The following is a 27,662-nucleotide window of genomic DNA, read 5'->3' on the forward strand; positions in this document are numbered from 1 at the left end:
TCTTACAGAGCCAATTTGGGAAGCCCATTTCATTGGTCCAAAAAAAAAAAAATTATACCCTAAATTAAAAAAAAAAGTATATAGGCCTATTATAAATATATAGGTTGGAAACACACAGAGGCAGTAATGGTAAGATACAGCTATATGGCGATGCTAACGTCCATGTAGAGCCTACTTATAAAGAAAAAAAAAGGAGTGTGACTTTGCATTGTTCCTTCCCCTCCCTCTCCCCCCCCCCCTCCGGCTTTCACTATACAATCTTCTGCATCTAAACCTTTTAAAATATATAGGCCTAGATTTAGATTTGTCCATGGACTATAGATCTAAAAGTATTTCAATTTATCTAAGTTGTGTTCACTAATATCATAATATCAAATAAATAAATGATTTAATTTTTGTTTTTAAATTATTCATTTATATTTCTTTTTAGCATCAGGTCTCTCAACGGGAAAAACCCATTGAGGAAAAAACAAACACTATATAATTCAACCCAGACGGTTTATAACAATGCCTCTGGTTGGTCGACTGAACTCATTGAGAAATCTTTGTTGTGTTTTTTTTTTTTTTTTGAGCTGACTCCCCTTTCAAATGGTACAGCCCTATTCAACGTCTGGAGCGGAAAGGGAGAGGAGGAGTTCACTGCGCTGACATGGTATATAAGGAAGTAGGACGCAACCAGTGAAGTCCTGAAAAACTTTAGTGCTTGGATTTTTGTGTCTGGTCAAAAGTTTGGCCCATTCCGTGGAGACATTGTGTGTATATTTATAGACTAGATAAAAGTATCTAACAAGTTGTGTGTGATTCAATCCGGAGACAAAATATGGAAAGGAAATTGAATGTCTCAAGCCGTAAACCTTTTTCGAAAGTACGGTCCAGTAGACGAAGACCAGGCTGCATTCGACTCTTTGTGTGCCCTACCACCGGGGGTCGACTTGAAATATCCGTCTCACCACTGGAGACGGTCCTGGGATTAAAAGCAGCACTGGCCAGAAAACTAAGGGTGTCACCTTCGAAAATTTCACTCATTTATAAAGACAAGTAAGTGAATTTAAAAAAATAAATACACTTGTAAAGTTGCATAAACTTTCTTTTGTTCGCTGACCTACTTTGAACTTTGACCCCTCACTTTTGTAACCTTGTTTCGAGTATCGGCTTTATCCAAAATATAGGCCAACTTTGCACCAACCTATATATATATAGGTGTGACTTTTATAATATATATATTGACGCAATTACGTCACTATCAGCTGACTTGTGTCAATAAATTTTTTTTTTCTTTTTTTTTAGAAATGCCCCCCCCCCCTTTTTCTATGACAAGATATAAAGGTGTTATGTTTAAAATATTTGTGGTTTGACTTAGAATATATTAGATCTAGTCAATATGTGGATCTCTAAATACTTATGGCCCCTTCCCACACGTTCTGGTTGCTACCTGTGTAGGAGGCACTCAAAATCTACTCACCGCCCCTGATGCTAAAAAAAAAGGTTTCTTTTAGTCTTTGTGTCTCAAAGACAGCGCTATATACAAGCCTAAGCCGCACCCAATCCTTATTACCATTCATAGTAAATTTTATATGCAGAAACATCTAATTACTAGCTTTGGTAATTACAACTAACGACAAAACGCATTCACACACACACAGATAGATCTACTAGGCTAGGCTGTGGTTCTATACTCTATGCCACAACTTTCTAAATAGTGCTCATTTCTTTGTACTCGTTCATTATTGTTTTCTTGACCAAAACAGTGTTGATTGGCTGTCTGGTTGTGTGGTATGCACTCTGGATTATCGTCTTGATGGACCCGGGTTTGAACCCTGCTCCCTGCCACCCCCGCCGTTCTGCGGGAGGTTTGACAAAAATGTATGCTGAGGGTATAGCAAGGAGGCTATAATTGGAATAGTTCAAATCATTTGTTTCGTTTAATAAATTTAGATTTTTTAATATCAATGATATGCATGTTCATGAAGGATTCTGCTAATGGATTGCGGGCAGGGTTTGATTTGTGACATCGTTTGGTCAAACCGAAAGTCCAAGACCTATCCCACGGCCAGACACACGAATAATGGAAACCTATAATGAGGACAGTAAGACAGTTATCTTGACCAACTTTTCAATTTTTTTACGTTTTTTTTTGTTTTTTGTTTTTTATTTGACATTTATTTAATTATCGTATAAATCAATGTAATCACTTGTACATTTATATATCTAGATGTACAAAGGAATGTAGCTAATAGTCGCTATCTCAGCCTGTTTCAACAACCTATTCTAAGTATGTCAATAGACTTCTGTACAGCTAAACTCTCCACTTTTTTTCAAACATGAAACTATGCAGAGCCACAAATTCCGTCCATTGACGTCACTAGCCTGTGTGTAGGACACGCCGAGGCGCACCTCCCACTCACCCACCTCCTTCGATAATGATCGTTCAGAGACGATAAAAAGGAGAGCTCATTTTGCGTTTTAAAATAATCTCTACGTCTTGTCAAATCAACTGAAATGTCAAACGCAGTTTACAGATAAATACATTAGTTTCCGCGTGTAGTTAATCGTCACCCTAACCAGAGAACCTTAATTGCTACAAAAAAAAAAGGTGATTGCTTTAAGCTTAATTACTTTTGCGTGTGTAATTATTTTTAAAATTAATTAATAGACACATCGTCGATATAATGGGACACACTATACCTCTATTCTTCTTCCTTTTCACTTCGTCAGTCTCACTATATGCAAACACACACACACACAAACACACACACTCCCTGTTCGATGTGGCTGATGTGTCCTCATATCCTCTCCTATCTACGCAACTTATACAATCAGCTGGCCGAAGCCACGCCTACGTCATAGCGTGAACTCTTGCGGTTTGACCTTTTATTGATCGCTGGCCTATATTTCAGTGCGATAGCTCTGGGCGGGAGCGGAAAGCGGTTTGCACTTTTCCAGAGATTAGTAATTTGTCTGTTAAGGGTGACACACAAAACATTGGTAGCACCTGTATCTTAACATTAACACAATCATTTTATAGACGCCTAAACTAACATTATGCTATTCGAATGCCTTTTTTTTTCCAATTAGAACTATGATTCCAAACAATGTGTGTACGATGGTTTATTGCTCGTAACGTTGGATACACTTGAGAAAATTCACTGGTGCTAATTATCTTTCACGCTGACCATTGTGTTATCATATACATATCTTCATGATGGGTATCTAGTGAAGAGTTTTATCTACCGGTAGGATAAAAGGAAAGAAAATGGGTTGGGAAAGGAAAGAGATTCATAGAAAACTCATGCAAATCTCGTAGGACGTAAAATGCATGAAATAAAAAAAATGGTTCAGAGATTGAGTAAAAATATAACTTTCTAATAAGCTAATGTACAAACTCTATTGACAATTGAGCCATGAAATATATGAATATATTAAAATATATAGGTCTGTGAATAAAACTCTCCCTACATGTACCTAATTAGGCAGAGGTCACATTCACGTTGCTTTGTTCAAATGTAATCTTTGATATCTGGGCTACAACTTCAACTAAAATATTCTAGAACGAAAGTACCTGGCTATTGAGTGCCCCCCTCCTCCCTGTGATTGAATGTTGTATTACTTGGACGAGAAATTCAGCTCTAATTGACATATCAAATGACGTCATCATTTTTCTATTTCTGTTCACTTCGTGTTTTAATATTCTGGAGAGGGCTTTGGACTTTGTTTCCAATTTTAAAAAGGTTTTTTTTTTCTTGCGTTCCTTTTTTATAAAACAAAAACAATCTGAAAAAATAAATTGAAATATATAGATGTAATTGTACATAGTTAAACAAAATATATACATCGATATTGCATCTAGATAAGTTCTCCCCAGCTACAGGAATTATTTTTGTTTCCTCTAAAGGAGCAAAAAAAAAAAGCAACAAAAAAACTCATGGTCTATTTATAGCATCACTGTTGGTTAAGTCACGTGCCATAAGGATAATCTATCTTCCCCCCTCCCCAATACCACAGACAGCAGGGAGTGGAGAAGTGGGGAGGACGGTGGCGGGGCTTACCAGATAGATAAAGTGTGAGCGTAGGCTGTAGCATTAGTAGATTAGGGGAGTAGCGGAGGACCTCGTTGGCAAGCTTCTCCAGAGATGTCTAGGTTAAGGTTAGGGTTCTATCTTACATTCTCTGGTAGATTGTGTGTGTATGTGTGACTTTATTGGTGTTCTTTTTATGTGTACAAACTAAAATGTAGGTAGATCTACAGATTAGTTGAAAGTAGAAAGCAGAGCCTTTGTGTGTGTGTGTGTGTGTGTTAGTTTCTAGTCAATCCTAGTTTGTGGTTCACACTCACTTTCATTGTAGGCCGAAAGCAGCGCCTAAGTGTCACACGTTATGTTCAGTCATTCTAATCACGCTCATTATTTATATATACACACACAGGGTATAGCCAGCAACTCATACACACGTGAACATATCATTGACGTTTTATTCTATTTAGAAACGTGTATCTATGTCTTTGTGTGTTTTAAGTGGGGACTTGTATTTCTATTAAATTGATCTTCAAACAAGAATCATACAATTTAATGAACCTAAAAAGGTGTGTCATGTCATGTGTCTCGACAGAACCATTTCAACACAAGGACATTGAGACACACGAACTGTGCTGTTATCATATTTGACGTAATTTGTTATTCCATTAGAAAACTCCGAGGTACAAGTAGGCTATTGTATCCGTGCTGATGTAGTGTCTTTCATTGAAGTAGTCAACTGTTGACCTGTTTGCAAGGGAAGTTACGTTGTATTGGGTCTTAAAAAAACTGATAACATTTAAAACTAAAGCAACAAGAAAGCAATAGACAGCCCTAAATATAAATCAAAGCTACGCGACATCTGTTTATATATTGTAATTTACTTTTGATTGAAATTTAAATCGATTTTATTGTTCAATTATTATGTATTTACTTTTGTGCAAGAGATAAATGTAAAGCATTGATCGTCCCCCCCCCCCCCCAAAACAAACCTAATTTACCATCGCCGTGTGGGACAGGGCAATAACTCTGACTTGATTGTCTTGCTGGAAAATAAAAATACAACCATTCTGAGTTCCCCCCCCCTCTCCCCCCCCCCCCCCCCCCGGTTGCTCTGCCCACTCACGCCTCCAGTGCTCATTCTTCTTAGTTGTCCCGTGTTGGGGGGCAAACACTTCAACCAGCCCTGGATCACGTTCAATGCGGGCCTCAGCAAGGCATGGGGAGGGGGGCGACGAAGGATAAACTGTGGGTGGTTGTTTCTGACCTAGTTCTCTCCCTTGCTACGCTCTTGCTAGGGGGATACAAATATTACGGAACATTCTGTAGACAAGACTAAGTGTGTAGGTTGAATCAGGATAATATAAATCTGATTAGATATAGATAAAGACTTAGTTAGGTATGTACATTCATGTTAAATTGAAACTATTGTTTTGACGTTAAAAAGCGTGAAAGATGTCATATTAAATTATAAGCAGCAGATTCTGCAACTGTGTAGCTTTTTATCCTGTAGAGCTAGATATAGGAGTTAAGATAATGAAACTCTAATTAGGCTTCAGGTTGGGGTAATGCCAGATATATTTTCTTAAAATTAATTTTGCTTGTATTTACTTTAGGTAGAAAAAAAAAAGGGCAGAGTGGCTTTAAAATGATGTAACATGTACTCTTTTTTTCTCAACGCTTAATCGCCTGAAGGCTATTGTGTGTATGTGTATAGGTCAACTTGGTCAGACTGGACAGAGATAAGGACATGGGGACCCTGGCCACAGAGTTGGCTCCAAACTTAGGATGTTATGACACGGCACAATGTTTCAGCACGATAGAAACATTGCAATGACCCGGTGGACAACGTAGGCGACATGGTCTATGCACAATGGTGCAAAAGTCGCCTGTAGAAAATAGAAAAATAGAGGAAACAAAAACAGATGCAAACATTCTATATTTGTTTTAAACTACACATTAAACATGTCACGCTGCAATGTGTCGGATGGCCATTGAAAATAAGCAAAATGTAAAAAAAATACTTATAAAAAAGCAAAGCTTATCTAAAGGAGAATAACTCAACATTTGCTGCCCTATAGCTCAATGTTTTTCCTTTTTTTTTGTCTATATTAAACATACTTATTAATAACCACCATTTAATGAACTAATGGGTTCATTTGTATTGATTGATTTATGTTTTGCTAGGAACATCGATAATTTGTGCAAAGTTTCAACTTGATCCGAGAATGAGAAGTGGGAGAAATTACGAGTTCAAAATTTGTACCAGACAGAGCGAGTTGATATAAGCTTTGTAATCAAATACAGGCGTTATATCTCAATGTAATGGCTAGCTGTTTGTAGGAAAGTCTCACTGTGTGTTCGCTTGTACGTGTGTGTGTGACATGTTATTGCAACAAAACTGGGTTCAGGTGTTTTTCAGATATTGACTTGCCCCCTCCAGAAATATTCCGTCGGTAACTTGAGCCTCGGCTTGAAGGTTGCGTCAACCAAACTAGGACTCGATGTTGCAATACTGGAGTGGACAAGAACAACACAATCTTGAGCAGATTGGTGTTATAATGCTCAGTAGTGCAATGATCAGTATTACAATGCTCAGTAGTGCAATGATCAGTATTATAATGCTCAGTAGTGCAATGATCAGTATTACAATGCTCAGTAGTGCAATGATCAGTATTATAATGCTCAGTAGTGCAATGATCAGTATTACAATGCTCAGCAGTACAGCTACAAGTTTTTATAATGCGAAATACGTTTCTTACACTATTCCTATTGTTGCTTATCACTACACTGGTTTAATACTGTATGCCGATTGTTCGCTAGTCCCTACAAAGTATTCATATTGTTGCTTAATGCTTATCACTACACTGATGTACTACTGTATGCCTATTGTTCGCTAGACCCTACAAAGATCTGAAATTACTCATATTAATTAAAGAGATATGAAACTCCAATTCTGCTCTTCGCTAATCCCTACAGTGATTGGAAATTGTTCATATTTTATTGTTAATCTTTATATCCATTTTTATATTAAAACTTTCATGATATTGGTGACTCATCCAACGAAACTTGCGTTGATGCTTAAAAAAAATAAAGTTTGGCAATTGAATTGTTATATCTTATTATTTATTATATTCATACTATTTGATTATTTTTCTGTTTTGTTTTGTTTACACGTCTATTCGTTTGAATTTCAACTTGCCAAATGTTACTCTAACATGCTCTGTTCTGTTGCAAGGTGATTTTGTAGGCAGTGAATTGCGCAACTAATCTTTTTTTTTTTTACGAGAAAGCAATATTTTCCTTAAGGCTACTTTAAAATGCACCTAACCGCTACACTGAGTGGATCAATGCGCCCAAAGAACCAGGTATTATGGGAGGTTGGGACACCTCGGTAACAGAAACTATACTCATTTATAGTAAGAGTAAGTTAATATATATTTTGGCTGCTTTGAAAAGTCCCACATTATTTCAAAGACCCCCCCCCCACCCCAATCCTTTTTGCCTATCTAGCTCCGGTTCTTATTGGTGGAGTCTGTGTGAAATTCTTTTTTTTTTCTATATGAACCTCTAGGGATAACTCTTGACTAGCAAACAGACGACACAAAACACACTGTACATTTAATGAACACACATTTTGATCTACCTCACTCTATCACACATTACTTAATTAAGGTATTCAGTGTGCGTGTGTTTAGGGTTTAATTAAACATTCTTTCCTGCGTGGGTGCTTTTCAAATGCTGCGACTATGTGCATGGGTGTTGTTAATCGCTAGACAGTAACTATAAATTTATGATGAGAGTCACATGTAGACTATTGTTCATTGTAGCTACTAGTGAAAACTATTATTCAGCTTAATGTAAAAAAAAAGAATAATTTTTGTTTTGTATAAAAGTAATCCTTTTAAAATGTACCAAATGAAGCAAAGTCCTAAGTGTTAATGAAACCAAATCCTAAGTGTAAATGAAACCAAATCCTAAGTGTTAATGAAGCGAAATCCTAAGTGTTAATGAAACCAAATCCTAAGTGTTGATGACCGAAGTCTTAGGTGTTAATACAGCAAATCCTAAGTGTTAATATTGTCAAGTCGTCGGTTAGAAAGAAAAGAATCATATTTCTCATCAAGAACCTGAGTGATGTCCTGCTCGTGCACCGGCAAAAGTGGATTTTATTCCTTCCAAATATCTTAGACAATGCAATAAACACCTTTAGCATACATACACAGGCGACATGTGTAGGACTCACTGATCTACAGCACTTGGGTCATAATCAGTTCAGCGTTCAAAGTAGTATGGCACTAGATTATCCCATAGCATATCTTTTTAAATCCAGTAACTCACTTTAATCGTCGGAAAGGGGAGCACACCTCGCTACTGTAATCCTTCTGTTGCTGCCACCCCCCCCCCCAAATGAAAAAAATGCTGCCTGTCAATGCACTTAAGCTCGATACGACATAAGACACAAGATACAACATGCTACATAACATACAACATAACACACGATAACGTAACAAATGTCAACATTCGACGACTTATCATACAACATATCAAATGTCATTATTCGACACAGCAAACATATTTTTTTTACATAAAACATAAGACAACATACGACACAGCATACAGCATAACATGACAACATACGACACAGCATACAGCATAACATGACAACATACGACACAGCATACAGCATAACATGACAACATACGACACAGCATGGCTGGCTTTCAACATCGTGTCCTTTATCCAATGTTTTATGATTTATTCGCTAACTTTTTTTTACCTTTACTATGACTCTTCTAAATCAAAATTTAAAAAGTCGTTCTCCGAGAAACGCCCACCAAAATCCAGGCGCTGACGTCAATGGTTTGAATACAATCGGGAAGTACTAGATCTCGTCTGCTGAGGAGAAGTGGAGTTTGTGAGACACAGGTACGGCCAGGTAGAGAAAAAGACTACCTAGATCTATTGACTTGACACCCACCCAGAAGTCGGATCACGAACTGTGTCACTTGAAGAGTACAGATTTTTGTTTTCAATCTGCTCGGTTTTGTTTTTCTGTCCGAAATTCCAACAAATACAAAACTACAAAGTCCATCTCGATGTAAGGCGATCTGGTTGTCATTTAAAATGTTTCGTCACATTGGAGGTAGAGGAGAAATATTGATTGTATGTTTGGGGGGGGGGGGAAGATAACATATAGATTCTTACAAATCAATAATTAGTTTAGGGAAAACAGCGATTTTTTAGGGGGGTGATCTATTACTGTTTAACAATAACATCTGTTACAGTTAGCACATTTTTATTTTGTTTTGTTTTTTAGTGGAAAAAAGAGGAAAGGGGCAATCTATTTAAATAGACATTGATTGCCATTTAATGAGAACATCTAGATGTTTAAAAGGAAAATGTTTTGGTGCTTGTCTGTTAAAAAGGGGATGGGGATGGGCGGAGGCAATGTCTATCTAATGTTTAGTGGTAACATCTAATTCTGTTTTGTGGAAGCTTTGATTTATGTTCAGCAGGGTCTGGCGTCAGATTTTGCTTGTAAGTTTTGACAGATTTTTATGTATATTTTTTCCCCTAGTTCTGTCGGTGGGTAGTTCAATGTAATCTACATCTCTTCTATTCCATGGCTGCTTTGTATACCATATGGGTGTGTCTAGTGTCTACAGGGCTATTGCGATGATACGATTAGAATCATTGGGTCCTGGACGCGATCTTGACACACGGAGATAGCTAAATATCGCTGGCAGATAAGGTGTCTTTAAACAAATCTTTATTGACATGCTTGAATAAAGTCAACCAAAAACGTGACAAGAGTTTAAAGCAAGTTTCAACTAATAAACGTCCAACAGTTTAGGAGCATTGTTTATCTTAGGTTAAGTTTAGGAGCATTGTTTATCTCAGTTAAGTTTAGGAGCATTGTTTATCACAGTTAAGTTTAGGAGCATTGTTTATCTTAGGTTAAGTTTAGGAGCATTGTTTATCTCAGTTAAGTTTAGGAGCATTGTTTATCTCAGTTAAGTTTAGGAGCATTGTTTATCTCAGTTAAGTTTAGGAGCATTGTTTATCTCAGTTAAGTTTAGGAGCATTGTTTATCTCAGTTAAGTTTAGGAGCATTGTTTATCTCAGTTATGTTTAGGAGCATTGTTTATCTCAGTTAAGTTTAGGAGCATTGTTTATCTCAGTTAAGTTTAGGAGCATTGTTTATCTTAGGTTAAGTTTAGGAGCATTGTTTATCTTAGGTTAAGTTTAGGAGCATTGTTTATCTTAGCTTAACAAAAAAAAAAGTTCTTGTGCGGCCCTTAACCATGACCTCCTAAACGTACCTCCGTTAAAGTGACCTCGAATGAACTTAAATACCATGACATTTGAAAAGATTTTATATGAATTTGGATAAAAAATATGCTTCCTATTAAGTGGAAATAGTATATAAACAATGTCAATAAATACAATATATACATATATACACACAGAGTGGCATAAGAGTGCATTGGTTACCGAAATCCGTCATTCTATACTTGCAATGTTTACCAAACTATTGTGTACTCCAAAGAACTTCTTTCTAAAACTATCATTCCACCACTTATCAATACGATGCAAACAAAGCCCACGCCAAGGCCTGCATTGATGTTGTGAAGTATCGAAATGAAAGTCAGTTAAAAGCATGAGAGGAAACAATTGTGTTGTGTCTCCTGACATTAAATAATAACATCACCACCGCAGAACAAGATTCTTCAACAGTACAGTGGGTCGCTCAGGGTGTGAGGCACCCAGCCATTTTTGTTAGATGACGTCAATACAATAACACCTTGCTCCCAGTGTTCCAATGCACACACTAACAAGCCAATTAAGCACTCTTGTTGTTCTAATTCATTTTTTTAAAAAGTAAATCCTCAAATGTTCCTGATGTTTGGATGTTGTTATTTTAAACTGGGCTTTAAAGATGTTCCTATTGTGTTTTTTTTTTTAAGGGGAGCTCACAGAAATATATGCAGTACCTTAATCACACACTCCCAATCCATGGTCACTAACGCGCACCAAAGCAGTCCATGGTCACTAACGCGCACCAAAGCAGTCCATGGTCACTAACGCGCACCAAAGCAGTCCATGGTCACTAACGCGCACCAAAGCAGTCCATGGTCACTAACGCCCACCAAAGCAGTCCATGGTCACTAACGCCCACCAAAGCAGTCCATGGTCACTAACACGTACTGGCATCTATAATCGAAAGAACGTATTCACACCAAAGCAGTCCATGGTCACTAACACGTACTGGCATCTATAATCGAAAGAACGTATTCACACCAAAGCAGTCCATGGTCACTAACGCGCACCAAAGCAGTCCATGGTCACTAACGCGCACCAAAGCAGTCCATGGTCACTAACGCCCACCAAAGCAGTCCATGGTCACTAACACGTACTGGCATCTATAATCGAAAGAACGTATTCACATCAAAGCAGTCCATGGTCACTAACGCGCACCAAAGCAGTCCATGGTCACTAACGCCCACCAAAGCAGTCCATGGTCACTAACACGTACTGGCATCTATAATCGAAAGAACGTATTCGCATCAAAGCAGTCCATGGTCACTAACACGTACTGGCATCTATAATCGAAAGAACGTATTCGCATCAAAGCAGTCCATGGTCACTAACGCGTACTGGCATCTATAATCGAAAGAACGTATTCACATCAAAGCAGTCCATGGTCACTAACGCGCACCAAAGCAGTCCATGGTCACTAACGCGTACTGGCATCTATAATCGAAAGAACGTATTCGCATCAAAGCAGTCTATCTTTGCTCATACGAACACGCTGATACAAAAGCACATTTTGTGCTACCTTTTAAGAACAATAACATGAAAAAGAATAGCAATACTTAGGCCTATAGACTTACTTAGGAAGCCATCCATCACTTTGTTCTACTCAAACTAAACTATGAGAGAGTGTAGGGCGAGCCATCGAGTGTTGAAAACTATACTGCAAGGGAACGGTGTATATTCATGAGGGAATGCTAAGTGTCTAGAGTTTAACTACTGCATGGTAAACACACGAAAATCTGCCGGAAATGAAAACACTCTTGGAAGTTATTTGTCAACACCATTCATAATAACGTGTTGACGAGATTTCCATAATAAGCGGGTTTCATCTGAAAAACATCATTTTAAACATGTTTGTTCCACAGCTTTGACTATTCTATTTGATATGGAGGTAGATATCTTATCTAAACAAGCATATCGGGTTCACATTTTAACCACATACAAATATCAGCATGCAAGTTTTTAAAGAATCTTTGAACATCCATTTCAATCAATGCATTGGAAAGACATACTCAGTTAACTCGAATAGAATATATATATATATATATATATATATATATATATATATATATATATATATATATATATATATATATATATATAGGTCATAAGATTTAAATTAACTCTCTTTCTCTTTAATATATATAAAGAGAAAGAGAGTTAATTTATGACCTTTTTTTAAGTGAAACAGATCTTTACACACAGTATACATCTAGTAAATATAAAATGTCACTAGGACATTGTTGATGTGTGTTTTATATAGGTTGCACCACTCGGTGTTTGGGAGTAACATCCCTTGTAACTGTGGTTGTCAACCAAGATGGCGTTAGATCAACATCTTATTTCATGTCTTATATGTTATATCCAGAGTCTTGTTATTATTCGTTCATGATAATTAACAGACATAGTACATCCCTCTGACCCTCCATACACAATGAAACACTCGTCTCTCCCAACTTTGATATATACATAAATACACACACATATCACACACCATACAATTCTCTACGTAGTACATAACGCCTGTTTCATCAGCTCTGAAACTTGATTTACATAACATCTTGACAACTTTAAAACTAAACTTCAAAATCTCTTTTGAAAAGTTCCAGTGCCTACTTAAATGTAGGTATGAAACAGAAAAACACTGTATGAAAACAATGAAGAGATGGTTCATGTGGAGAAAAACTAGGTTTACACCGGTGGGATTCCAAGAAGTGACCACTTTTATTTTGCCTATTAATTTCAACCTCCGTTATCATTGTGTGATTCGAGTCGCTGCGCTGGGACATTTGACTACAATGACCCTTGTCATTGACATTCTGACTACAAGGGCCACCACTTCTCAGATATGTTGTCAAATCTTGTTTAAATAGACACTTTTTCTGCAAAGTCGGGCATACATTAAGACTTGATAGCCCAGAAGTCACCAACAGGGATTATTTTTTGTTCTCTCCTCTCCAGTAGTTCCCTAAAATAACACCATTGGAGCATTGGCACTATCTGACTTAAGCACGAACTTAAAATCTTTATAAGTTTATCTGTTCGGCCATTATAATGAAAATAGCTGGCAATATTTTAGACAGATACATTGTGAACGTTAAATCTCTGAAGCTATTTCTTTTTTTCAATGTGTGCTGTGTGTACCTGCTTTTTAGGTCCATGTATAATTGTTCAACTAATGTCCTGTGTATTTCAGAGTGTTAAAAGGAGGCTGCATACAAGATCACCAGATTCCTGACGACAGCCACGTGACACTGCTGCCTAATATGGAGTCCGGATTAAGCGTAAGCATTTTTTGATATTTTTTAAATGTAGAATTCTTAACCTTAGAGCGTTGAGATTTGTGAGCAACACTTAGATCTATATATTAAACACTTACCTAGATCTATACGTTCGACATTTACTTGGACACATTTCAATCAAACATTATAAGTTGATATTGTTTTAAAACAACGTAATTAAATGGCAGGAAAAACAAAACATTACAGTTTGTGCAAAGTAACTCTTTTTCTTTTCTTGAAAATTTAAAATAATAATCATTATTGATGGGGAAATATCTCATTAATAATCAGTAATCTCCATGTGACAAATTTTAAAAAAATTATAAAGTCAAGCTAAAATTTTTCATATCCTGATCATGATTGTTCCCCTTGAATGAGAAGTGAAAGTTATTGGGTGGGTCGCATTCTGTGACATTTGCGTAGCATATCAATCATATATCCACTTTCAAGAATAGAGTCACGCGTACGAGATCCTGAACTAGCCCAACAGCTAGTTATTCCCCTTGACTTAGTGATATCATTTTGAATATACACTTCACGTCTTACCTAGAACTAAATTATCATGTCTATTTACCAGTCACGCTCATAGACATGCATACTGTTCCCTGAAAAAAAAAACCCAGCTTGAACGTATAACAAAGTTATATCACCTATTAAAGTTCACTGACCTATATGTACTATAGATGGCTCTGTTTTCAAGCTCCAATGCGCAACCAAATCATTTGCATACATTCCTCCTAGTTTTGAAGACAAATGTGTTCTCTTCTTTCAAAGTATCTTGACACATTCAAATCTTATAAGCTCTGCATCTTCATTGAGTTCATGTAAAAACTATAAAATCAAAAATACTGTACTGTGTATTATCATCATGGTTGATTACTTTCACGCTGTACCATTACTTTATATGCCTTAATAACTTCAATATAAAAATGACACTATGTTCCATACTAGCTCATCTACACACCAAATTACTTCAAAGTTTCTTTATTTTGCTATTATCTACCTGCGAAATTTCCATTTTGTACACAGGCACTACGATGGTTTAAAATAAATTAAGATTATTTGGGACTATATTGCGGAAGAAATGTACTTAGGATTCTTTCTAGTCTTTTGATGATTTACCTTCCCCATGACCACACGTATAACATCCCTTGGTGTAGTCATCTAATTTGGGATGAACTGGAACGCCTATTCTGAGCAAGCTCCGTCAGTGCGAAGAATTATTGTCACTTCGTCACGTGGAATAAACCCAGCCAGTGTGTTATGTAAGTGTAACACTGAATAAACCCAGGCAGTGTGTTGTGTAAGTGTAACACTGAATAAACCCAGCCAGTGTGTTATGTAAGTGTAACACGGAATAAACCCAGCCAGTGTGTTATGTAAGTGTAACACTGAATAAACCCAGGCAGTGTGTTATGTAAGTGTAACACGGAATAAACCCAGGCAGTGTGTTATGTAAGTGTAACACTGAATAAACCCAGCCAGTGTGTTATGTAAGTGTAACACTGAATAAACCCAGGCAGTGTGTTATGTAAGTGTAACACGGAATAAACCCAGCCAGTGTGTTATGTAAGTGTAACACGGAATAAACCCAGCCAGTGTGTTATGTAAGTGTAACACGGAATAAACCCAGCCAGTGTGTTATGTAAGTGTAACACTGAATAAACCCAGGCAGTGTGTTATGTAAGTGTAACACGGAATAAACCCAGGCAGTGTGTTATGTAAGTGTAACACTGAATAAACCCAGCCAGTGTGTTATGTAAGTGTAACACGGAATAAACCCAGCCAGTGTGTTATGTAAGTGTAACACTGAATAAACCCAGGCAGTGTGTTATGTAAGTGTAACACGGAATAAACCCAGGCAGTGTGTTATGTAAGTGTAACACTGAATAAACCCAGCCAGTGTGTTATGTAAGTGTAACACGGAATAAACCCAGCCAGTGTGTTATGTAAGTGTAACACTGAATAAACCCAGCCAGTGTGTTATGTAAGTGTAACACGGAATAAACCCAGCCAGTGTGTTATGTAAGTGTAACACTGAATAAACCCAGCCAGTGTGTTATGTAAGTGTAACACGGAATAAACCCAGCCAGTGTGTTATGTAAGTGTAACACGGAATAAACCCAGGCAATGTGTTATGTAAGTGTAACACTGAATAAACCCAGGCAGTGTGTTATGTAAGTGTAACACGGAATAAACCCAGGCAGTGTGTTATGTAAGTGTAACACTGAATAAACCCAGCCAGTGTGTTATGTAAGTGTAACACGGAATAAACCCAGCCAGTGTGTTATGTAAGTGTAACACTGAATAAACCCAGCCAGTGTGTTATGTAAGTGTAACACGGAATAAACCCAGCCAGTGTGTTATGTAAGTGTAACACGGAATAAACCCAGCCAGTGTGTTATGTAAGTGTAACACGGAATAAACCCAGGCAATGTGTTATGTAAGTGTAACACTGAATAAACCCAGGCAGTGTGTTATGTAAGTGTAACACTGAATAAACCTAGGCAGTGTGTTATGTAAGTGTAACACTGACGTCAGAAGTTTCTCTTAAACGTCTTTGGGTGCCTTTTAGTGTGTTGATCGCAGTTTCCCAAACTTCTGATAATAGAGAATAGTATCAACAAATGTATTGTAGAAAATTAGCGATTGTAAATGTGGCTTTAGACTGTGTCTAGGTATTCAACATTTGAGGACTAATGTATGACATGAGTTAGATTAGTTTTCCTTCCTTCATTTTGGTTCTCTGTGTGTGTGTCATGTCTATTCAAGAGCTTGCATGTGAGTGGGGAGGGAAAGATTTTTGACAGAGCAATGAAACGTGTTTTTTTGTTTTCAATTTATTTTCTTTTTTCTCTACTTGACCTAATTTCCTTTTAGATCTATGCACTTCTCCCAGCTGCTACATCTCCAACCCTCCAATAGTTGGCCTAGTTAGTGCCTTTTTTGAACTCATAGATACGCCTGTGGGAGAGATGTTTATATAATAATAATATCATCCCCTTTTTAAAGAAATATTGTATGAAGAAAACCGCGAGATAATATTTATTAAATTACTTCCCTTCTCGGCCAGCGTATCTAGTGTTGGTCAGAGGAACTTTTAGCCACATTTTGGAGAGACTTAGCGACATAGCTTTTTTTTTTTTTTTAAGGATCGGACAGGATAAGGCTTTAGGTAAAAGGGAATCTTCACTGTTTTATAATAGTTAAAGAAAAATATTGACACATATTCTTTGGTTGGCCTGGTGTGGTGTGTTTAGTTTTGGAATGTCGAAAAGAACGAGACACTTTTTCCCCTTCCTCCCCACATTCACAGTGGTCCTGAATTGTTTTGTGTCGTACAGTGCGCATTCCGCGCCTTCACTTTCAGCGTCGATAAGAACAAACTCGTGATGCACAGACATTACACATCTGCCTTGTCGTGCGGTTTGCGCGCTGGACTGTCGTTTGGACTTGTCGATTGTCCCGGGTTCAAATCCTGCCCGCTGCCAACCCCAGTCGTCCTGCGGAAGGTTTAGACTAGAAGTAAATTAGGTTAAACTCTGAAGGAACATGCGAACATTTAAAACAAAACAAAGAAAACAAACAAAAAACAAAACAAACTGCACATTTCACGAAAAACATTCCCTCTCACCTTTACAAGCAGCACACACACACACAGTATGTGATTTATTAATAGCCTGCGCTTCTCCTATGAATTATTTTACAGAGCTTTACAAACAAATAATACGAAAGTCTCAATAACAATATTTACAATAGTTACTGTAACCTAGAGTTAATACTAAATTATTCAATAATAAGTGCACATTAGCTAGATCTTAAGGTGAATAATGGAAAGATAGTATAGTGTACTTTTATACACAACAGCTGTGACGTTTCAGGCACAAAGAAGAAAAAAAAAATTAACTGGCACGATCTATTGATTTTTTTTCCCTATGTAATGACGTCATTGTATTTTGCAATCACAACTTCCATTGCTCGTCACACGAGTAGAAGTGCACAACAAGTCCAGAGACAAGTAATACAGCCTCTGGTTCCATCGTGCTGGACTGTCTCTGCTTATCCAGGCTTAATTCTACAATCTCTGACTTGTTTGTGGCTAGATCTGTTCATCGAATGATATGGCTACGTCATCTGTTCTCTACATATTGTTTCACCCAGACCCTCGCCTTTTGAGTAGCATCAAAATTACGTTAAACACGGTGGCACCTGCAAGCAATAGTTATAGCACGATTTAATCTGCATATTAAGTTAAAACAAAACAACAACAGTGGACGCTTTCGAATGATATCAAGTACTGTTGCACCTGTGAAGACATTAAACGTTTTTGTTAATTAGATATATACATAAATTTGACATTTACCAAAATCTATCTATGTATCTATCTATAATAATTAGTTTATGATTACAAAAATAAAAATATTGTATGTTTCACAGTTTTTGAGCGTTCTTTACTGGCAAAAATATTTTGGAATATTGGATTGTTAATAATCATGTCGTATTTGCTGCTATGATCGTCTTATGATCTAATTGTTTTAAAAACTTTACATCCTAAACAACACATCCAAAACAAACCTCAAGTTCTTTTCCCAACAGTCGGTACTGTGATGTTTGAAGACAGTCGGTACTGTGATGTTTGAAGACAGTCGGTACTGTGATGTTTGAAGACAGTCGGTACTGTGATGTTTGAAGACAGTCGGTACTGTGATGTTTGAAGACAGTCGGTACTGTGATGTTTGAAGACAGTCGGTACTGTGATGTTTGAAGACAGTCGGTACTGTGATGTTTGAAGATTGTCGGTACTGTGGGTTTGAAGGCACATTGTGCACTTGATGCTCCTGCTCCCTGACTGCTGTCGTGTGCGCGACTAAAAATACAAAGAAATCTAATTATAACTACGAGCTGAGGTTCATGTTTGATCCTGTCCTAAAAGGAGACCACTGGTCAAGTCCGATGTCTTTGTAGTAAGAGACCTGGAAACATTACCTGACTAGAAATGCAAAGTGCGTGAACTTGCGTGTCTCCAATTCTTTCGGACCGTTGACACATCTCGTCAATGCAGTCTAAAAAGAAAACTCTAGTCCAAATCAATAGACTACTGCGACGCAAATCAACTTGGTTCAACCAGTGCTCAGAGTTGTGTCCCAGTTTGACACTAGACAAAGTTTTCTTTCAATATGGTAGCTTCCCCCCCCCCCCCAAACACGGTTTACCATTAGTCTGTCTTTATAACTCATTGAATATGAATAACGTTTCCGCGATAAGGGGGGAAATAGACTTGGGAGGGACAGTCTCTCTCTCCTCCTCCTTTAACTTTCTGCACTAATTTGTAATTTCGTAAATGACTCAAGTTGACTTGAGAATTAAAAAAAAATGTAACTGTGACAGTAGTTTTAAAAACTAAACGGTTTATTATTGAGACGTAATCTTATAGGGTTTGAAGGACACCAATCGTCTGGTTGTGTTCAAAGGACACCAATCGTCTGATTGTGTTGCGTAACTTTGACATCTGGCTCTGCCCTATCCTGACTAGCCTCGAGAAGATGACAAGAGACGGGTGTTGCACAATTTTAAGTCGCCATGAATCATTCTATTAGTGTCATCTGCCCGCGTAAGAAAATAAAATAGTTCCATGAGCCTGATTTCACAGTTTCCCAAAAAAGCTCCGCCATTTGTGTAAACTTTGCTATTCATAAAATAAATACTTCTCTAAATATTTATTTAATGACGCTCACATTCAAGGCAAATATCTTGGAATGGAAGCTTTTGCTTTATTTCCCATATTATTTAAAAAAGATATTTAATTCCTAATCGTGTCTGGGGTGTGGGTTTTCCTGAATGAGGCATACCGATCAATGGACGATCGATACAACTTACGCACGAACTGACCCGATTTACTCGCTCGGGACTTGCTCATTTCTCTCAGATAGGGGTGATGAAGATAAATGTTGACTTGGACATCCCCGGGTGGTAATACTTGAACAATATTGACTCCTTATCGTTGACTTTAATACCCTTTGGTGTTGTTTATAAAGGAACATGTTGACTCCTTATCCTTGACTTCAATACCCTTTGGTGTTGTTTATAAAGGAACATGTTGACTCCTTATCCTTGACTTCAATACCCTTTGGTGTTGTTTATAAAGGAACATGTTGACTCCTTATCGTTGACTTCAATACCCTTTGGTGTTGTTTATAAAGGAACATGTTGACTCCTTATCGTTGATTCTGATTTACTGTTTTTTTATAGTATCACTGTGGACTTAGCATGAATACATGAATGGCGTTGTGTGTATATGTATGTATTTATGCATAAGATGCGTTTGGATGTTAAAAAAAATACAACACGCATATGGTACCTTGTGATTGTCAAAAGAGCTGAGCCGAAGGCTCTTCGAGCCTGCTCGCACAAACCGTTTTGTCTGGAAGAGATCCAAGTAAATGCCTATGTAAAGCCTTGCTATTTCAGACATATCTAGCACTCCGGGCGCATGGACTAGAATGCATGGCCAAAGGCCGAGTACACCGGGAACCTCCGCCATTTTCCTATGTTATACCAAGCTAACCGTGCAGGACTCGCCATTAGTGTAACGGTCCCTTGAGGAACGGCGCATGGATTATCGACAGGGACGCGGAAGCTCTCTTTCAACTCCCTATCGTGCAATAGGAAAACTTTCGCATTCCCTTGGACACTCCCACGGGAGTTTTGTTTTGCTATTCATTTCGCCTTATTAATTTCTCAACTAATCGTTTCCACCCGGGTGCCACGTTGAGGTAGAATAGCATACCCGAGAGCATATGGTGCCAGAAGTCGGGATAGTACGAAGGTTTAATTGTTCATAGAGGGAGACATCTGTTTCAAGTGAAAGAATGTCTATTGTTAAGTACAAAGTCATGTGGGGATAGTCATTGAGTCGATTCTCTCTATATTTTAATCATTCAAAGTTTTTATAACACATTTTCAATTTGAAAAAAATATAGCATATTGTAAGTTGTTATAATTATAGATAAAAATAGTTATGGACAAGCACTGCGTAAAATTGATTTAGGGCCTATATATGTGTGTGTGTGTGTGTGATATTTTCATAAATTGGGCTCTTATGAAGCTCTTTGGCCCGTTACGTTCTTATTTAATCAGTATTACGTTTATCTTCATGGAATATTGTTTACTCATTTTCTTTGCGGTAATTTTAATTTAAGAAACCGTGTCAATTGGAATGGTAAAGTATATAGACTATAGTTGTTGTTGTTGTTTATAATCGGTCTGTAATTTTCAGGATACATATGTTATAGTGCAATCCTTTACGGTTCAATTAAACGTAAACTGTTGATTCGACATTTAGGGTGTTAACTAGCTAATTTTGAGAGAGGCGCCACCTATAAAGCTTAGTGCATAACTATATTAAGCGTCAAGCACGCTCCGTCCCGCTAGAGACCCTTGCCTATTCAAAGCCGCTGGCATGTAGCGAAGTGTACAAAAGTAGGTTTTGTTTAACCCAAATTCAATGCCACTTCGTGACAACATTCGCCTACAGCCGAGCCAGCTGGTCACGAACAAAATATCCTCTATACCCGACGTGTTGACCGAGAATCGTGACTTGGTTTAATATATCAATTAATTTTAATGAAATCTATTTCTTAAAAATGTAGGCCTACATGGCCGTTAAGGTAGCATAGATGATAGGTTTAGGCCTATATGTGCTATCTCCGAGAGCAGTGCTCCACTAAACTGATCATGCTGTTAAGTCTTTTATTATGAGATACTTTTTATTCATAGAGGCATTATTATTTTATGTTTATAAGTAATTTCATTATGTTTTCTTTCTACAGGTAAATCAGTCTGATAAAAGCATCATACAAGCATTGGAAAATTTAACAGAAACTCAGGTTAATATTGCATAATTAAAAAGTAAATAGTAATTGTGTTTCTGGAATAATTCTAGTAATTAAGTCAATTTGTCTAAGTCAGAGCTCACTTACAAAGACAAACAATTAAGACCTGGGTATTTCAAGTTGGCTTAGACAAACGTGGATGAAATTTTAAAGTGCTCTTAGAAAGCAAGGAATTATTCGCCTAGACCAGCCAGGAAAGCAAAACAATAAGTTTTAAAAAATTAATGAACTTGTTAGACTAAACTAAACAGATAAGCTATTTTCTTTTTCAAAGGAAGTTAAGAATGGTGATACAAAATTCTTTGGTTTTGTATTAAAATTAGATAAATCTACGGAATATTTTAATTTGTAAAATGTTTAGTTAAATGTTTTACATGTATTTAAATGTTCCTTCAGAGGTGAAGTTAATCTACTTCCTAGTCCAAACCTCCTGTAGGATGATGGGGCATATATTTGGTGGTGGGCAGGGTATGAACCAGGGACCATCAAGATGACCAAATGATCGTCCAGAGCGCATACCACATGACCAGGCAGCCTATTTTGTATTTTGAATCAAATTTTATCTAAAATACATAGCTCTACTTTTTTAAAACCTTTTTTTTTTCAATAGCCAATTTTAATTGCATGTTTATTTTTCAATAACGTTATCAGGTGAATGACTTTTTATCTGGCCGAAGTCCATTGATGCTGGCTATTCGGATGGGTGATAACATGGTCTTTGTTCAACTACAACTGTCCATGCTACAAGGTCAGAGGCAGACTCAGCCATGTCCCAGTGTGACTCCAGCAGCAGCAGCTGTTCTTTCTCAGTCAGGTCTATCTCCATCAGCTATAGCAGAAGCTACCCGATGCCTGTCTCAGAGAATTCACAGGCTTCAAGAGATCAATCGCACATCAACACTGAGAGTAAGTTATTGCAGCTTTGAGTAGTTTATAGATGTCTATTTCTTGTGGATGGTGCTGAAAATAATATATATATAATAGGTGGATTCTGTGCCTTTTCCTTACAAAGCTATATGAACTCATTCTGTCTGGTACAATTTTTGTACACTTTATTTCTCCCAATCCCATTCTGGATCAAGTTAAAAGTTTACTTACTTATTTGTTGTACCTAACAAACAAAGCATGAATCAATGAAATAATTAACCAATTAGTTAATTGGTTATTTGTAATTAATTATTTTGTTTGGTACCAGGTATTGAAAAAAAAAAAAGAAACAAAGGCTACTATTGAGAGATGTGGCTGTATATGTGTAGTTATTTACATTATGTAGACATTTTTCTCCCACTTCCCATCAAGTTGAAATTTTGCATAATTATTCCTAGTACACACTACATGAATCCACACATATATAGGCAGAATGATGAGCTCGTCAAAATAAAATAACATGTGAATCATTTTAAATGTGTTTGAATCAATGCTGACTTCCTCTCCTTTTAGATTTACTTAGATTTATTTTACTTACCCTTTCTTTATTTTGTTTTTATTTAGTTACTATTAATTAATGTTGGATTTGAAGTCTCATTTGAATCTGAATTTTAAAAATTCCAGCCTGAGCCTCCAGTTGTGCCACAGAACACTTCCAGCCCTTCCTCCAGGAATGGCCCTACACAAGCATTGATGCAACAATCTCATCGCCCGCCAGCTCTTGCCAGGATACCAGATAGCTCAATGCCCTCTCCTCCACCTAGTCCTGGTGCCGTTATTGATAGCATGAAGCACTTAGGTCGTGGCATTTACACTGGAACATTTCAAGGTCAGTAAGCCAAATTCTTTTCAAAGGAGAACATTTTTTTAAATTTACTGTTCTAAATGTGTGCTCAATGCTTCATCATCATCATCATCATTCCTTTGAGTTCCTCATGGAACATAGGGCCTCGACATAAACACGCCACTCTCCACGGTCTCTTGCTAGCTTTTTGATGGTGTCCCAGCTCTTCCCGGTCTTCTCTGCTTCTTCAAGTACACTGCGTCGCCATGTTCTTTTTGGTCTTCCTCTGCGTCTTGTTCCCTGGGGGTTCCACTCTATGGCCTGCCTAGTGCTCAATGCTTGCTTGAATTTAACTATTATAAAAGTTAGTTGTTTTTTTTTAAATTATATCTAACCGTGATTCTGACAATTTTTCGTATCACTTAAGAGTGGACACAGTTCACATTTCCATTTTACAATGCAATGGACACTAAAAGTGTGAATCATGACTGCCTGAAATAATTAAAAATTTTATTTTAAAGTAATCATTTGGAATCAACTTTTTCCTCTCTCTTCTCAGGAACACTAGACCCATCTCTTCAAGACATGCATGGACAGCCTCGTAGGAATGTTAGCACCATCCTTCATATTTTGAATGATCTTCTGGTGGCTGCCCCTAGCAGTTCCACTCCAAACTTTGCTCCAGCCCCTGCACCTAAAGGTCCTCCTCCACCAGCTAACACTATATCATCCCTCCTCATGTCTCCCCCCAGTCCAACCTTCAAAACAAACTCTGGTTAGTTGTGTTGTTGTTTGTTTTTTTAAATAATGATATTACAATAAAAGATTTTCGAGAAGAGGGTTTTCATTCTAATTTTTATAGAATTGTTATATAATTGGTGTCTTTTTATGATTACTGTTGCAAGGGAGATAATTAATGATCATGGATAAAGTCAAAACATTCAATAGAAAGTATAACTAAGTATGTAACTTTAGTTCTGATAAAACCAAAAACTTTCAAATTTATTGTGTTAAAGTAGTTAAAATGTAGTATCTAGATATCATCAAATTTCTTTTTACATTTTATACATATTTAAATTAGTGGGAAAAAAATATAGCTTAATTAAAAAAAAATTGTTTAGGAACTGTTATTAATTAAACAAATATATTTCTACAGCTCAACCTAGTGATAACCCTGAAAATATTGCACTTAGAGGAAAAATGCAGCATATCCAAATGATGTTAGCTCACAAAAAACAGCAGCGAAAAACTCGCAGAGAAATGTGCTCCCCTTACACAGTGGTTCGACACACTCAGGAGCAGTCATCAGTCATCAAAGTTTCAAAGAGTTCTACTGTCACCTCCTCTTCCTCTGTATGCATGGCTGCCAATGATGGCAGCCCAGACCAGTCTAGCACTTACTGTAAACCTTCTATTGAGCAAGACACATTGGCTGTGTGAAGCACTGGAAGTCAAGGTTTCTGTCAGCACTTGTAAGATGACTTTGAAATTGTGTTCACCTTCAAACCCCAATGAAGGTTGTACTTTGGTCAGGCAGTGCCTCAGTTGGCCACTGATCAAATAGGAATGTATTTTTTGTTAAAGAAGTTCACATAATGTTGGTTGTCTATTACAGACATTATGGTCCATTATAACTGGTCAGCCCTAGCTAGAGAGCTTACAAAGGGCAGTAACATGAAGTGTAAATATGAACTGTAAATGTACCTATATATTTTTTGTTGGTAGCTATACCCTCTCTGTGCCTCTGATGTTGTTATTTTTATAAGTGACCAGCTCAGCTACTCAGAAGTGAAATAAATGCAATCCTCCATCCCCTAATTTCTTTTTAGTTTTTTTTTTTTCTATTTGTAAAATTATTGAATGATTCTGGATCTCATTTCAATTTTTTGTTTTATTGCAATGATTCATTATGCAAAAGTAAAATGTAATGACTCAACCCGGCTTCCACCTTTTTATAAAAACTTAATGTTTATCAATATTTTGTTTAAGTCATGCAAATCAGCATTTTGTAAATAATTTATTTTTGATTCCAATGAAGCAAAAAGAAAAATGAAACTGCTTTATTATTACATATTGGCTGTGATATTTTGCTAGTTCTATCCCCTCTCCTATTACTAGAGGTTCAAAATTTAAGGTTTATAAACAATTTTATCAAGCAAGAAAAATTAACTTTTTTCAACTTTCTGGAGTAGATCAACTGATGATCCGTTACATCAATTTATGTAACAGGTATTAAGCAATATAATATTTGTAAATAAGTCGCATGGTCCCTGCTGACTGACCGAAATGTTAGTAGGGTCAGAATGAGGAGGCAACAAGAGGGTTTTAGTGTACTAGCATTAGTTTTTAAATGTGCCATTATGTGGCTCACTGGTTTGATGTAACATATTAACTCATTTGTTTTCATATCTTCAAATCTTGTGAATCTATTGGTGATTCTGGTGATTTTAAACTTCAAAACTTTGTTTTTGTTTCCTAGTCATGTATATTCAAAACAAGGTTGTCGTTATTCAGATAATATACTTAAACAAAATTGTATTACTTGTTCTCAACTTTTCCTTTAGTTTTCTAATAAAATGACTTAACACAAATATTCAAATTCATATGTACAAAATACTAATGTAGCCTAAAGCATTACTATTACTATCACCATCATTTAGAATTAATTTTTTTTATTTTAAAAAAATTGTAACTTTTGTTAGATAGACTGTGTTGTTTGGCCTTTTGTCCAAAATGTCATATTTTTTATGTTTTTTCACACAGTTTATTCATTGTTTTTTTTAAAAATTATGGTATGAAACTTTTTTATTTCTTAGGATAAACACTCACAGAAATGAAGATATTGAAAAAATACATCTTTGTTAACTCTTTCTAAGACAGTGAATGATCCACAACATATACAAGCATTCACTTTTTTTTATGCCTGCATCAGAAAAATCAGTAGAAGAATATAGAACAATACACGGGTGCTACATTAGTTTAATACAATATGTCACATTCTCTGTATCTTGATATATATATTATAAGTGTAATTATACTTTAGTCAATGTTTATTTGTTGTTTTTTTGATCTCTGTGACACTTGTTTGACACATTTGTTTTTCTACTTATCATACCAATGTTGCCAGAGTTTATTTGGAATCAAAACTAATCTCTTTTTTTCTTCAACATTTATCAGCAACATAATTTTTTTACCTATTAAGTTCATATTTATTGCGTTTTGTTTTGTTATACTGTATTTTCAAATTTATTGTTACAAGTCAAATGGAAATATCATTCACTTCAGATTTATTTCTCAGTTAATTACCTGCATAAATCACTTTTTAATATCCTAGTTATTATACAATTAAAGATAAAGTCAATTTTTGTCTGCTTTTGAAGAAAACACAAGTGTTATGCAATTCTGGACAAGGTGTCTGAGTGTTTATGCTCTTGGCTTCTGAACCTGGGGTCCTGGGTTCAAATCTCTCAAATCTAGGACTTTGAATTTTGGATTTGTGGGCGCCTCTCTTAGTCCATCCAACTCTAATGGGTACCTGACTTAAGTTAGGAAAAGTAAAGGCAGTTTGTCGTTGTGCTGGCCACATGACAGCCCGCTTGTTAACTGTTGGCCTAAGAAACATATGACCTTAACATCATCTGCCCTAAAGATTCCAAGGTCTGAAAGGGAAACTTTGCTTTATTTTACTGTCATGCAATCACAATATAGGTCATTTTTGAACTCACAGTGCTGTCCTACCAGTCTACATTAAAATTAGAATATAAAAACTTAATTAATTATGCCAGAGAGACAAAGTATCTTCCATTTAGTTTATAGCTTTCAATTCAGATTTTTAAAAATATATTTATATATATATATATATAAATTCAAAACTTAATTTAAAAATCATGCTACTTTTGTTAGGTCACACTGACCTCTGATATAATTTAATCAATTTTTTTTTTTTTTTTTTTTATAATTTTAAATACCATCCTAGGTGTATCCACTTAATAAACACAAAAAGAAGATTGTATAAGTCTTTAGAGCTCATTGTGTATTTTCAGGTCTTATTAAATGTCATTGCAAGAACATACAACATACATACTAATAAAGAAATATATAACATCAGCAATGTTTTAAGTTAGTTCAAAAACCTTTAGAGATTGACAGTAATTTCTAAATGACTTTAAAGATCACTGTTTAAAACTCCATTGAACTCCAAAGGAAGTGTATAGGTGTGTTTGCTAGTGTCTGTGATCATCACGTAGAATACATTGAATGTTCACAACTATTGGTAGCTGAGTTTATAGTGTCCTATAGGACAAACAATTTTTCATTTGTCTTATGGATCCATCAAATATTAAAAGTACTAATAATCAAAAGTTTGTTATAAATATTGTTTCAGTTTTTTATTTTGTTATTGTTGGCTATAATAGGCTTATGCTATAATAAAAGTAACAAATGTGAA

General features: G+C 36.4%; 1 protein-coding gene across 1 annotated transcript; it reads left to right on the forward strand.

The window, feature by feature from the left end:
* The first annotated feature begins 643 nt into the window (after positions 1–643).
* On the forward strand, positions 644–27,588 carry LOC106071787 (midnolin-like). The gene is made up of 7 exons (XM_013231967.2): positions 644–1,038; positions 13,528–13,615; positions 21,442–21,498; positions 22,156–22,410; positions 23,056–23,260; positions 23,775–23,990; positions 24,372–27,588. The coding sequence occupies exons 1-7, from the start codon at positions 821–823 to the stop codon at positions 24,653–24,655; spliced, it is 1,323 nt and encodes a 440-aa protein (XP_013087421.2). The 5' UTR covers positions 644–820; the 3' UTR covers positions 24,656–27,588.
* Positions 27,589–27,662: the final 74 nt, after the last annotated feature.

The sequence above is a fragment of the Biomphalaria glabrata genome, chromosome 5, assembly GCF_947242115.1.
Source record: "Biomphalaria glabrata chromosome 5, xgBioGlab47.1, whole genome shotgun sequence".
Lineage (NCBI taxonomy): Eukaryota > Metazoa > Mollusca > Gastropoda > Planorbidae > Biomphalaria > Biomphalaria glabrata.